Source organism: Muscardinus avellanarius, assembly GCF_963383645.1.
Source record: "Muscardinus avellanarius genome assembly, chromosome: 8".
NCBI lineage: Eukaryota > Metazoa > Chordata > Mammalia > Rodentia > Gliridae > Muscardinus > Muscardinus avellanarius.
In genome coordinates this window covers 39045456-39059179 of record NC_137794.1, presented here as the reverse complement: position 1 = coordinate 39059179, position 13724 = coordinate 39045456, and the positions used below count along the sequence as shown (strand labels likewise).

At 38.2% G+C, this 13724-nt stretch overlaps 1 protein-coding gene across 1 annotated transcript in view; it reads left to right on the top strand.

Annotated features, from left to right (window-relative positions):
• Positions 1-5901: 5901 nt before the first annotated feature.
• The window catches only part of CEP162 (centrosomal protein 162), a gene marked incomplete at both ends in the record, with an annotated part of 71880 nt that continues 64057 nt past the window's right edge, over positions 5902-13724 (top strand). Inside the window, 2 exons of the mRNA XM_080700449.1 lie at positions 5902-5958; positions 10786-10900. Coding sequence (XP_080556575.1) covers positions 5902-5958; positions 10786-10900 — 172 coding nt within the window. The remainder of the gene's footprint in view (positions 5959-10785; positions 10901-13724) is intronic.

The window sequence follows — 13724 nt, the reverse complement described above, 5'->3', positions numbered from 1 at the left end:
ATTCTATTAAGGATAATTATTCCTATTTTTCTTGTGGAAAAAGTATGACATCAGCTAAAACTTTGAACACAAGATTTCATATGTAAAAGAATTAAGAAAGCTTTTAAGTAATTAAAATAAAAGAAGTCAGGATACAGACAAATGAACAAAAATAAATAATAACAATAACACATGAAAAACAAAGCTATATGAGCCATAACATTTAATTTTCTAATGACCGGAATAACACAGCTCCTTTTGTCTTCCTCGTCATCTACATCAACGAAGAGAATCCCCACATCTGAAAAAGAGGTAAAATAAAAAGCAGGATTTTGTTACATTAAACTAGTGTGTGACTGCATCAGATTCAGTTCACCTCCTTAATTTAGTCCCAGGTTGCCCTGGGTTTATACCCAAAATAACACTGCTGGTCTTGGCTCCAACTATGTTGTCAACAATGACCCAGTTCCCACACTGCACCACTGGTTATGAGAAAATGTGAGGAAGGCTGAGGTACAGTTCTCAACCCATACAACCTCACTGGGGAACTGAAAAAACATGAAAATATATATATATATATATATATATATATATATATATATATATATATATATATATATATATATCAAAGTTCATATCATTCCAGGAATAACAGAAACACTTGTAAAACTTGTAACAATTATGAAGAACTATCAAAGCAGAAATATTTGATCCTATCCAAAGTGATTTAATTACTAAAGTATCCAACTTGGCCATTTCACTGATATTTTAGCTAGATACACATTTGGCATGAGAGTTGGTATGCAGTGTTTAAAATTGTAGGTCACAAGGTCAGTATGTTTGAGGTTGAGTCTCAATCTGCTACTTATTGGTTATGTGAGCTTCAGAAAGTTATTCCTTAAATCTTAAATTCTCTCAGGATACTATTTACTTCAAAATGTAGTTAGGAAAATGAATCATGTAAAAATGCACAGGATAGTGTCCAGCCTTCAGTGAGCTCTAAAAAATATTGCCCAGTCTTTTGAGGACTTCTCTTCTTTAAAAAAAAAATGTATAGCAATTGAACTGAGTATCAGAAATTCAGTGACTTCTCTACTACAATTCAGCATGCCAAACTTTTGAGCCCTGTAAACAATGTGTAAATATACATTGGTAAGTATAAAAATTGCTCTTTCAACACAGTAACATTCATCCTACACTCCTATCAAAGCTATAATTATAAACTCTCTAGGACCAATGAACTAAACTCTGCATCTGGGCTGTGAGTAATTCTGTAAGCCTTGGTGAGGGAGGATGAGATGAGGTTATAGAAGTAAGTTGGACTGAACATATCATATAAGGCCTTACAGATGTTTGGATTTTTTGGGGGGGTGTTACTGGGGGTAGAACCCAAGGGCTTTTCTACCTCTGGGCTACACTCCCAGACCTATTTTATACTTTATTTGGAACCAGGGTCTCATTAAGTTGCTGAGAGCCTCAGTAAATAGCTGAGGCTGGCTTTGAACCAGTGCGGTCCACCTGTCTCAGCCTTCTAAACTCTGGGATTACAAGCGTGCGCCACCACACCTGGCTCAGATGTTTGGATTTTATTCTGAGTACAATGAGAAATCATTGGAAGATTTTAAGTAATGGAGTACCCTGATTTACATTTTCAAACAATAACCTTTTTTATTGTGCAGACAATGGTTTATGGGAGGCCTTGTTCACAGGCTAGTGAAGAGGTTTAGGCAAAAGAAAATAATGTCTCAAATTAGGACATTAGCAGTTAATTCATAAAGAAGTGAACAGAATACATATTTTGCAGGTTGCATTGACAAGTCTTAATGATGGAAATAGGGAAGACAGAACGCCCAGATTTCTGTCTGTAATGACCGGATGAGTGGAGGTATCATATTGTGATATAGGAAATATTGGAAGAGAAAGAAATCAGTGTGACAGGAGGCTAGAAAAGCAAAATGTCCCTTGAGTTAGAGATGTTTGTGAGACATCAAATGGAGATATAACTGGGTAATCTGGATAAAGAACTCCAGAGCTCAAAAGGGAGTTTAGAACTGGAGGCATATATTGAGAGTCATAAGTACATGGTTAATAATTAAAGCCATAAGGGTCATATTGCCTAGGATAAGCATGTCAAAGATAAGGAGAATATAAAGGAGTCCAGAAACAACCGCTAAGAAAATCTTTAGTGGCCAGGTTGAAAAATCAGAGGAAAGGTGAAAGAACCTGAAAAGAAACCATAAAAGTGGCAAAAAAAAGAAAGTGGACAATTACCAAATGGTATCAGAATATCAAGTAAGGTGTTTTTCTCCCTTTTAATCTAGCAATGTCTAAAAAATTGGTGTTAGCTGGGTACAGTGGCTCACATCTGTAATTCCAGTACTTGGAGAGTCTGAGACAGGAAGATTACAGATTCCAAGCCCCAGCACATGATAATTTAGCAAGACCCTGTTTCAAAATACAAAATAAAATAGGGCTGGGGATATAGCTGAGAGCTAGAACTCTCCTCACTTTGGTCAAACCCCAGTATCCCCCAAAACTTGTTTTGACGATTCTAACAAAAATGAATTTAGTAAATAGGTGGGAGCTGCACTAGAAAGTCTGATAAAAAGGGAGGTGAGTTGGAAATAATTTTCCCCAAAGACTGGCAGGCAAGGAGGAGAGAGAGAAGTTCAATCACAGAGAAATATAGAACGCATAGGGTGTTTTGAAAGAGGCATTTTATTTGGAGTGTCTCAGGGCATGTTTAAATGTTGTTAGGAAGAATCCCACTGACAGGCAGATGTTGAAGCTATAAGAAGAAGAAATAAACAATGGAACAAGATCAGTGAGCAGAATGGGTTAAGGCTCCAGATCATATGTGGGAAGATGGATCTTTGAGAGAAGGCAGTATGCTCCCTCCACTGGAACACATGATAAATTAAGATGAATACGGATACAAACCCAGGTTATAGATTAGTGGGAAAAGAATGGAGAAGTTCCAGCCTTGTAGCATCTATTTTTTAAATGAGGCATGAGGCAAAGCCATCTGCTCATAATGCATGCGCACTATCAAGGGAAGGGGCAATCAGGAAGAAAGGGACAATTGAGTCGTTTGAACCAACCCTCCCAGTTTGCATGGACCAAGGGAATTCCTGTGATTCAAGAATAAAACCAGGGAAGTCTCAGTAATAAACTGAAACTCTTAGGAAGTTTCAGTAATAAAGACAGGGAAGTCTCAGTAACATGGAAGAGGTTGCTCATCTTAGAATGTAAGCAGTGTGGAGGAGGTATAGATTTCTTATAGAGTAGGTACAGAGCTCACTAGTAAAGAGTATGATTACTAGAGTTGAATGTCCAATGTTGGTGAACATGAATTTATAACATAACATACTGAGTAATACTGACACTGGAATCCAAATTGGGCCTCCAGTGGGAGGATCCCCAAACTTCCTCTCTTTATTACACATTGTCATAGTAATTTTTCACTGCACCCCCCTTAACGATTTTCCGATTTACTAGTCTGTTTCACTGAACCAAAGAGAATTATTAAAAAGAGATCGATTAGAAATAAAAATATAAAGTGAATTGACCTGTAAATTGAAAGAATTAAGTTAAATGCATGTGAAACTCCAATCCAGTGCTCAGTAAATAGCAGCTAAAAAATGTCTCGATTGTCACTCATATTTGTATAGTAGGGCACAGCTCCCGGCTTGCACACATTTGCGATGAATTTTTGATAAAAAAGCTCAGGCTAAAAAAAAGTTTCTGAGTTTTGTAGCCCACCAGCTACTGTTTGTAAATTTTACTTCCACTATCCTAAATGTCGTCCTCTAAGATTCCAGCTAATGATGTGTTCCTTAAAAATAAATAGCCGGGCGTGGTGGCATATGCTTGTAATCCCCGCGCTTGGGAAGCGGAGACAGGAGGATCGCGCAGGTACGAAGCCAGGCGCGCTGGCTTAAGAGACATTGTTTCCAAATAAAAAAGTACAAAAATAGGTCTGGGAGTGTAGCCCGGAGGTAGAAGGGTTTCCAGGAATCCCAGTACCACCAAATAAAAAATAATAATAAATAGAAAGCAAAAATCCAAGAGAATAATTGTTAAGTGTTATTATAGACCGGAGATCTCAAAAGTGTAAGATCTTTCTTAGCGCTTTCTTGGCCACTAGGTGGTGGAGCAGAGTCCCGTTCTCTCAGGTCTGCGGTTCCCCTCACACCGCCTACCCAGGGCTTTTGGTTCCCAACTGGGCCCAGGACAGCGAGCCCCGCAGCCAGAGGGCGGGAAGGGCGGGGTGCGCGCGCCTCCCAGGAGGCCCCGCGCGGGCCCGCTGCGCATGCGCGCCTCTCCCGGCGGCGTGCGGCCCCCGCGGAGGAGCAGAGGTCGGCCGGCCAGGGCCTCGGGGGCCGCAGCGACGGCTCCGCCCACCACCCGGCCCGGCCGAGCCCTGGTGCTGCCCATTCTGCTCACAGAGGCGCTAGGAAGCTGATGGCTGCCCCTCTCGGTCCGTGAGCCACGTGACCGGCCTGGTCATGTGACCGCCGGAGCGCGGCGCCTGAGCGCTGTTACCTTGACAACTGCAGGCGCGCGGACCTTCCGGGAAGGCGCGGGGTTCCGGGAAGATAGGTGAGGTGTGTGTTAGGTAAAATAAAAATTGTCAACCTAACAGTGTGGACTCTCGCTCCCCCACCTCACCAGTGTGGCCGAGGCCGTGCCAGATCTCAGACTCGGTCCGTGGTACTTTGTGTTATCTTCTTCCGGGACTCTACCGCAAAGGTATCTTTGTCTTCCCGCTAATTCTCCAGGCTGCGCGTTCTGGAGCCAGGCTGAAGGTGTGTTAGTGGGGTCGTCCTCTGACCAAGATCTTGCCTCAAATCCTTAGCCGCACCCACCTGAACTGATCGAAAGTGCTTTAAAAAAAAAATGCGTTCGGTCCTCCACCCCCAACACCCACCTTTGTAAAAGAGAGCTGGGATTTGATTTGACTGGGGGACTTAAAATCCAGAAGCTGGGGCAGATTGGAAGTTGGGTTCCTTACTGGGAAAGGGGACAGCTTTGCGTGGCAAATTTCTGGCTTCCATTTAAGGTGTTGCACCGCGGGGGGTTTTGGCCTTTTTGCCAACAAATTATTCATGTTTATTTGTTTATACTAAATATTCTTAGTCTTCTTAAGTTGCCTTGTGTCTGGAAACATCCACATATCTGGAAATCTCTTTGCAAAACTGCTTTCAAAGAATGGTGAAGCAACTAGCTCAAACTAGCAGAATCAGGTGTCACAATCTGTTGCTTTGCAAGAAAAAAAAATGGCCCTTTTGGTATACTAATTTGTAATTTTTAAGATTCTCTGTGAGGACCGGGTTTGCGTTTGAGAGGTATTAAGTAACACAGAGAAATATGTATAGAAAGCCGGGCATGGTGGTGCACGCTTGTAATCCCAGCATTTGGAAGGCTGAGACGGGAGGATCATGGTTCGCAGACAACCTCAACTATTTAGTGAGGCCCTTTGCAACTCAGTGAGCCGCTGTTTCTAAATAAAAGAACAGAAAATAGGGTTGAAGGTGTAGCTCAGAAGTAGAATGCCCCTGGGTTCCATCCCCAGTACTGCCAAAGAAAAAATATATATGTATAGGTTTAGGAAGTGCAATAGAGATCATTCTTTAACAATTAGATGTTAACATGAAAAAGTAATTCTGGACCCCGGGTAGAAGATAGACTCTTCAAGCTGCTTTTCCAAGTCAGTTTTCTTAATGAATTGGTAATCTTTTGAGTACTTTATTCTTTATAATTATACATATATGCTAAGTCATAATGAAATTTCTAAAGTTTAAATCTGGTTGTTTTCATGATAAATTTCCTTAAAAGTTATTTATTTATTTTTGTCATTTAGTGTTTCCAGTGTTGTAAATACTTAAGAATGTTTGTTTTGGGAAGTGAAAGTTATTGACTATGGCTCGTTATTCCAAAGAAGAGCTAGATGAAGAATTTGAACAGTTTATGAAAGAGGTAAGTTCATATTTTTAAAAGTGTTTGGTAAATTTGTCTCAAAGGACTCATCTTTCAGGTATAGGAGTGTATCTCAGTGACAGAGCACTTGCCTAGCATGTGTGAGGCCCTGGATTCAATCTCTAGCACCACAAACAAAAAAGACTGAACTTTCAATTCTGTCTTTTACCTCCAAGATATAATCGGTTTATCACCAAATTCTCACCTTTCCCTCCAGAACATACCCATCATTCTCTTTCCATTTTAGCCACCATCCATTGCAGCTGGACTACTACAGCTGTTCCCAGTTAATGTCCCAGCATTCCTTTCACTACACTGCTCCAGGTGAGCCATTATATAAATCTGATTCTTCAGTTCCAGCATACACTGTTGGTCTCCCATATAGAATAAAATCCAAACTTCTAACAGTGGTTTATAAAACCCTTCATGATCATTCTTTCCTCTCATTCACTTTATCTTACAGTGACCTTTTTTTCTCGCCCAGACTTGAGAAGCTCATTTTTCCTTAAGAGCTTTGAGCTACATGTTCCCTCCACCAACAGTGCTATTTTCTTATTCTTCATCTGACTGGTAAAGATCTTAAATGTCACAACTCTCACAAACACTTTATATCTGTTAACTCAGTGAAAAGTAACCAAGTCACTTATTAGTATACCACCTATTTAATTTTTTATAGCACTTGGCAGTATTCATTACATGTCTTGTATGGTTGTATTTTCAACTTTCCATTGTAAGATCATGTGGTCTATGACATGATGGCTACAAGTTCATTACTATATAAGTGGATAAGTATATGATAGATACTTAATAAATATCTATTGAATGAATGAATTAGAGAGTTACAGCACATTCTATGTATTTACAGAAATGGAGGGGTCTTGTAGCACAACCAAGTTGCATTTTAAACTGTTGTACTAACATTTTTGTACCTCAAGGGAATTTGAAATAGTAGAATCTGAATTTCATTATCTAACTTATAGCAAATATTTTAATTGTAAAAGATTAATAGCACAACAGTGCAGGCCTTTGGGAAAGCAGTTTTCTGCTGCCCCTCATTTATACCCTCCTATACCATGCTCTCCAGCATTCTCCTTTTCTTGTCTCTTCCTTTCAACTCCATTCTTAAATCATAAAAGAATTGGTCTCATGTTAAAGATTTGGGCAAAGCAGTGTTTCATTTTTACAGAACCACAATTTTAAGAGTCTGGCTAACTTCCTTTGTCATTTTGATGTTAATTGTTCAAAGTAGTAGCTAGGCATAGTGGTGCACACCTATCATCCTAGTACTTGAGAGGATAAGACAGAAAGATCCCAGATTTGTGGCCAGCTTCAGCAACTTAGCAAGGCTCTTTGTGACTTAGTGTGACCCTGTTTCAATAAAAAATAACATAGGGCTGGTGGTATAGTTCAGGTAGAATGCCCCTCGGTCCAATCTCTTGTACCACCAAAAAAAAAAAAAAAGATACAGTTTACTTATCTTTTTTTTTAACAGAGTGATTTCACTAGCTTTTCAAAATGAGCTTGAGATACAATCCGCATACTACATAATTCACCCACTTAAAGTATAGAATTTTGTGGTTTTAGAGTTATTTAACCGTGACCACAATCAATTTTAGAACTTTATCATCACAGAAAGAAACCCCAAAACTGTTAGTATATACCCCCAACTCTTTTCCCCCTCTTTCTCAGCTATAGACCACAACTAATCTACTTTTATATCTGTAAAGATTTGCCTATTATGGACATTTCATAGAATTGGAATCATAAAATATGTGTCCTGGGGGAATCTGACTTCTTACATGTTTTCAAGGTTCATCCATGTAGCATGCTACCTCATTTCTTTTTGTAGCCAAATGCTCTGCCATTGTACAGATATAACACAGTTTGGTTGTTCACTTATCAGTTGATATCTTTCTACTTTGGATAGTTCTGAATAAAGCTTCTATGAACAGTTGTGTACAACTTTTAGGGTGAATGTATGTATTCATTTATCTATGTATTCATTTGATTATGTGTTCGTTTGTACATATCTAGGAGTGAAATAGCTGTGTCATATGGTAACTGTATGTTTAACCCCTGAGGAACTGCCAAGACTATTTTCTAGAGTAGCTACTATTTACATTCTCACCAGCAGTGTATTATTTTATTAGGACTCCAATTTATCTATATCCTTCAAGTAAAATTTAGGAGAGATAAAGAATATATTTTCTTCCCTTCTACCCTCTTCCTACATGGTTTTCAGTGAAGACAATGAGTTCTTTTTGGACATATTAAAATTGACACTCTTAAAAGTCATCATTTTGTTTAGCAGGTGTAAATGTGTGTGTGTGCATGCATGCACATTATCACCTTAGAAGTTTAAAAGCTCACCCAGGTAACAATATCCTGGTTGGTGGACTACATGGTTTAGTGAGTATTTTCGTCAGGACCTGAGTTAGTTAGAATCCCTCTTTAAACCACTTACTTATAATAGCAACTAGGTTAGGTTGTTTATCCTCTAACTTTAGTTTTCTCATTCAGTAAATCTTTGCAAGATCGTTTAAAGATTGAGATAACCTAAATGGAGATCCTGACATAGAAGGCATGAAATTAATATTGGTTTTTTTCCCCAGAAAAAGTGTGTATAAAGAATGAAAAAAGATCAAGAACAAGCTGCGTGTGGTGGTGCATGCTTGTAATCCCATTAGTTGGGAGGCTGAGACAGGAGGATCACAGATTTGGGGCCAGCCTCAGCTACTTAGTGAGGCCCTCTGTGACTTAGTGAGATACTGTTAAAAAAAAAAAAAAGAATTAAAAATAGGGCTGGGGGTGTAGCTCAGAGGTAGAATGCCCCTGGATTCAACCCCCAGTACCTCAGAGGGAAAAAAAAAATCAAGAACATAGTCCTAGAGACTCTTCACGTTGAAAAAATGAGCCAAGGTGCCAAAAGCTATTAAAACAGATGAGTGGAAGTAGCCACAGTGCTGCAAAGTAACCTGATGGATATGATGCTGTCAAATCAAAGGTAGAGAGTTTCAGGAGGTAAGAGTTCACCAGTATCAAGTCCATGATGTGATCAGGGAGGATGCCTAATGGTAGTCCTTAATTTGTGACCATCGGAGCATGGAAGAAAGCTACTTTGGATAGAAACCAGATTTCAAGAATAAGCAGTAAATTCAAGAACTGGTATATGAAGGAAAAGTGATAAGTAGAGTAAAAGGGAGATAGCAATAAGGAACTTGCCCTGATTTGGTTGTTTTTGTTTCCACAGTACAGAAGACTTGAATATTCATTCTTTTATTCCACCACTGTGCCAGGTACAGTGCTAGGTGCTGGAGATGCAGTCTTGAGCAGGTTTATAGGCTGAGGGAATAGGGAGGACTAGAGATCACAGGGAGTGGAGATACAGAATGAAATTGGAAGGAATGAGAACGTGGAAAAGGGACTCTGCAGGTCCTACTGGGAGTAGAGGAAAAAATTGTCTCCTGTGAGAGGAAGGAAGCATAGTGGGGCTGCTTCCGACCCTGGCAGCTAGCAGCCTGTTCAAAAGCTGGTATTTTCCCACCTTTGTCTATCCCCTTTTTGTCACCCTCTGTTATCAGATAACATGTTCCTAACCATTTACTGATGGAAGGGACCTGGCACCTGTGGATCTGAATAAGACTGACTCAAGGAAGGAAGACTTAGATGGGAACTGTGTCCTATTGGGTAAACATGGCAACGTGACCCTGGCCTGTGGATCTAAATGAGCACTGACTCAAGGAAGAGTTAACCTTGAATTGTATCCCTTTTAGATAAATACACCAGTGCAACTTGGCCTCTGTGGATTTGCATTAATAACTGACTGAAGGGAGACTCAAATAGGAATTATACCCCTTCTGATAAACACCCCAGCACCAGCATGACCTGCCCTGCGGGATCTGAATAAGAACTGATTCAAGGAGGACTTAAACATGAATTACATCCCTTCTGATAAGACACCAGCATGACCCGGAAGAGCTAACTTAAAAGGGACTTGATTCCTCCCCACCCCAAGAATCTAGGGCATGTTCCCAAACACTTAAGTTCACTGGTTTCTCTGATTTGCTAGCAAATCAATAAATATCTTTTTCCTTCTTCCCCAAAATTTGTCCCAATAATATGATTTGGCACATTAAGGCAGGTACCAGATCTTGATAAGAGAAGTGCCTTAGTTAAGTAACTTTAGTGGTGGAGTGAGGGAAGGAGGGTGGTGTTTGACTGAGTTCTTTTAAACTTTCTACAGTGATCATATGTACTTTATCAGTGAAAAGGTAAAACTTTACTGCCTAAGAGGGAAGAGCAAATTGGGGCAAGGGTAGGGGTTTTAAGATTGTAGTAAAACTTAGACTAGATGAATAGAAAAGTATTAATCACTGACAAAATGCTAATTTCTCTGGTGAAGACCATCCTTTCCACCCACAGGAATGCACCTCTTGTTTTGGAATTTGAAATTCTTTGTTCTTCTGGAGTGATCTTAGATAATTTTGCTCAACTACCACTTATTCTTAGTCCTTAAAAAATGTCTAGAAATACAAGTGTATCCTGTTTTCTCTTCCTTGAGCAAGTTTCTTGATTAGGATTTTTTCTTTTTGTTGTTGTTGTGCTTCTAGTTTAATTGTTTAATTCTAGATGTGAAATTTATGTTCAAAAACATATGTTTGATTTATTGTCACCTGTGTTTAGAGAGGTGCATTAGTACATTATTGTTGAGAATATTGTTAATGTGATAACCAAAATATGAAGGAACTGATGGAAACATTTTTAGTGATAAATCTGGAATTCTCTAATTTGTGTATTATAAAATTTAATATTTTGTATCTGATTCAGCTTTCAGACGATTCTTTTGAAAATCCAAACAAAACACCTAGACAGCCTAGAAAAGAAATGAAGAAGAAAGATACAGTGCCTTGGTGGTTATCTGAAGATGATTTTGAGGATGGTGGTAAGTATTGCTACTTTTTACTTTTAAGTTATTTGACCACAAGGGGTCAGTCAAGACTTAATTCTGGATTTTATTACTATACTATAATATATAAAGAAAATAATACTAATAGTATGGATTCTTGAGCTTTGGATAGGTTTTCATATTACTTCACTTTATTGCATGTTTATTATGTAATTGAGAGTCCACTTATGCATTTTCAGGTTATTTTACATGGAGATCATTTATTCAAGGTGATGAATTTCATCATTATGTTTAATGGTAAATTGAGGTGATTGAATAAAATATTCTGGAAGTGTATTATATAATCACATGAGAAATGTGTTAACAAATCTGTAGATTTGGTTATCACAGTTTGTAGATAAGTAGTAAAAAAAATAATTCTTTCATGGTAAAGAATTCATTATTGTTCCTCTCTGGCATGGTTAGACCTTTTTCAGTCACGTCTTTACAATGTAAAAGTATTTTTATTTAGTATTTTTTACATTTTTTTAATTTAATTTTTATTTTTTTATAAGTGGAACATATTGAGAGTGGTGTACATTTACATTGTGCTTCATGCCCTTCCCCCTCCCTTTTCCTCCCCCCCAATAGAGAGTGTCCAGGTTAATCATGTTGTATTTATGCTATTACACATATTCGTATGTAGCTCCTCCATTGAACAACCTCAGCTTTCTTCCTCTCCTATCCTTCTGTTCAAGCTTTGCTGAGATTTCCCCTCCATCATCTGGAATCCCTCTGGTATTACCACTACTCCCTAGCTTGAACATATTAGAGAAAACATATGCCCCTTCTCTTTCTGTGCTTGACTAATCTCACTTAACATAATGTTCTCTAGTTCCTTCCATCTTCTTGCAAATTCTATTATTCTTTTTCATAGCTGAATAGAATTCCATTGTGTCTATTTCCCATAATTTTGCAATCCACTCATCTGTTGATGGAGATCTAAGTTGGTTTCATAATTTGGCTATTACAAACTGTGCTGCTATGAACATGGGTATGCATATGTTAACGTAGTTCTCTGATTTCAACCCCTTTGGAAAGATACCCAGGAGTGGTATAGCCGGATCAAATGGTGGATCTATTCCCAGTTTTCTAAGGAACCTCCATAGTATTTTTTACATTTATGTATCATATGTGATACTGTCTATGAATTATAGTAAGGACAATTTTGTGAACCAGTAGAATTTCTCCATCTCTTCTGTAGGAGAAAGATTTACTTACAGTTTTGGTTTTTCCCATAAAGCTGAGTCAGAATTCCTTAATGTGGAGGTTTTATATAATCTGGCTATAATCTGACTGAACTCTCTACCTCTTGTGCTCCTGCTGCGCTCAGTTATTCTGTATCTCCTAGAAGCACCATTGGCTCTCGTGCCTGTGTTTGGCCCATGCTTCCTTGTGCATACAGTGCCTTTCCTTGTCCTGCTTTTCCAGTAAAGCCTGGCATCACTACTTCTTACAGTTCTTCAGTAACTCTTCAACTTTCTCCTTTGTTTTGAGATCAGAGCCCTGTCGTAACACTTACACATTGTGTTGATAGTTGTAAACTACAGGGCTACTTTTGAAGTTGGGAGCTTTGTATAGGGAGAAACACTTTTTTCCCATTGTATCCGCATCCCTTAACAGTAAATAATAAATATTTTAATAAGAGAATGTTACAGTAGACTTTACTTCTTTGTTCCTGTTAATACTATAGTTCAGTGAGGAAATGTACTATATATGTACATATATATGCTGTATAAATGTACTGTACATGTATTTGAATATAACCAGTGCCTAGCTATCTTATTGAAAACTTCATTGTATTTTTTTATAAATTTATAAACATGCAACAATACTGAAGTATATGTATAAAGTTATTTGCAACAATACTACAATACTAAAGTATACATATAAAGAGTTATTTTTTTGGAATTTTTCCCAGTTAGTGATTAAAAAGAATATTATAAGATGAATTACTACTAGGCTTATTGTCAAAAATTTGGAGCTTAATTATCATTTTAGCTTTTTTCTTTTCTTTTGTTTTCTTTTTTCTTTTTTTCTTTTTTCTTTTCTTTTCTTTTTTTCTTTTTTTTGAGGAATGGAACCCAGGAGCATTCTATCCCTCAGCTACCCCACAGCCTTATTTATTTATTTATTTATTTATTTATTTATTTATTTATTTTTAAAACAGGGTCTCACTAAATAGCTAAGGCAGTCCGAGAACCGTGATCCTCTTGTCTCAGCCTCCCAAGTACTGGGATTACAAGCAGGTGCCACCATGCCCAGCTGCGTTTTAGCTTTTTTTCTAGACAATAATGAAGCAGAGAAGAAATATGCAAACTCATCCTAAAGGGAAAGAATAGTTCCTAGACCAAAAACAACTTGCATGTAACCTGACTAAAGACATTAGTTTTCAAGAGTTTACAATCAATTAGATCCAACCAGTAAAAGAAGCAAAGAAAATCAGGAGGCAAACTTTTAACAGTGTCCATGTAAACACAAGTGAGAGACTCTCCCTGATCTGGGGCATAACCTGGTTCCTGATTCAGTCGAAAACATTTATTGAGTTCATATTATGTTCTGAGTAGTAGACACGAGCATACTAAGACAAGATATGATTCCTGCTGTCCAGACTGTAGACACTGCTGAGAGAGAACACTGCTGGACACCCCTTTTGAAGAGCATATCACCAACCCTGAGTAGATAGCTCTAAATATTAATAATGAGCAACTTCTACGTTAAGATTTGCTTTTTCTTTCAGTTATCAGGATTAATTGTTCAGTCAGAGGAACGAAACTGTCTAATCCTTTCACTAGTTACACTCTTCAGTATACCTAACTGA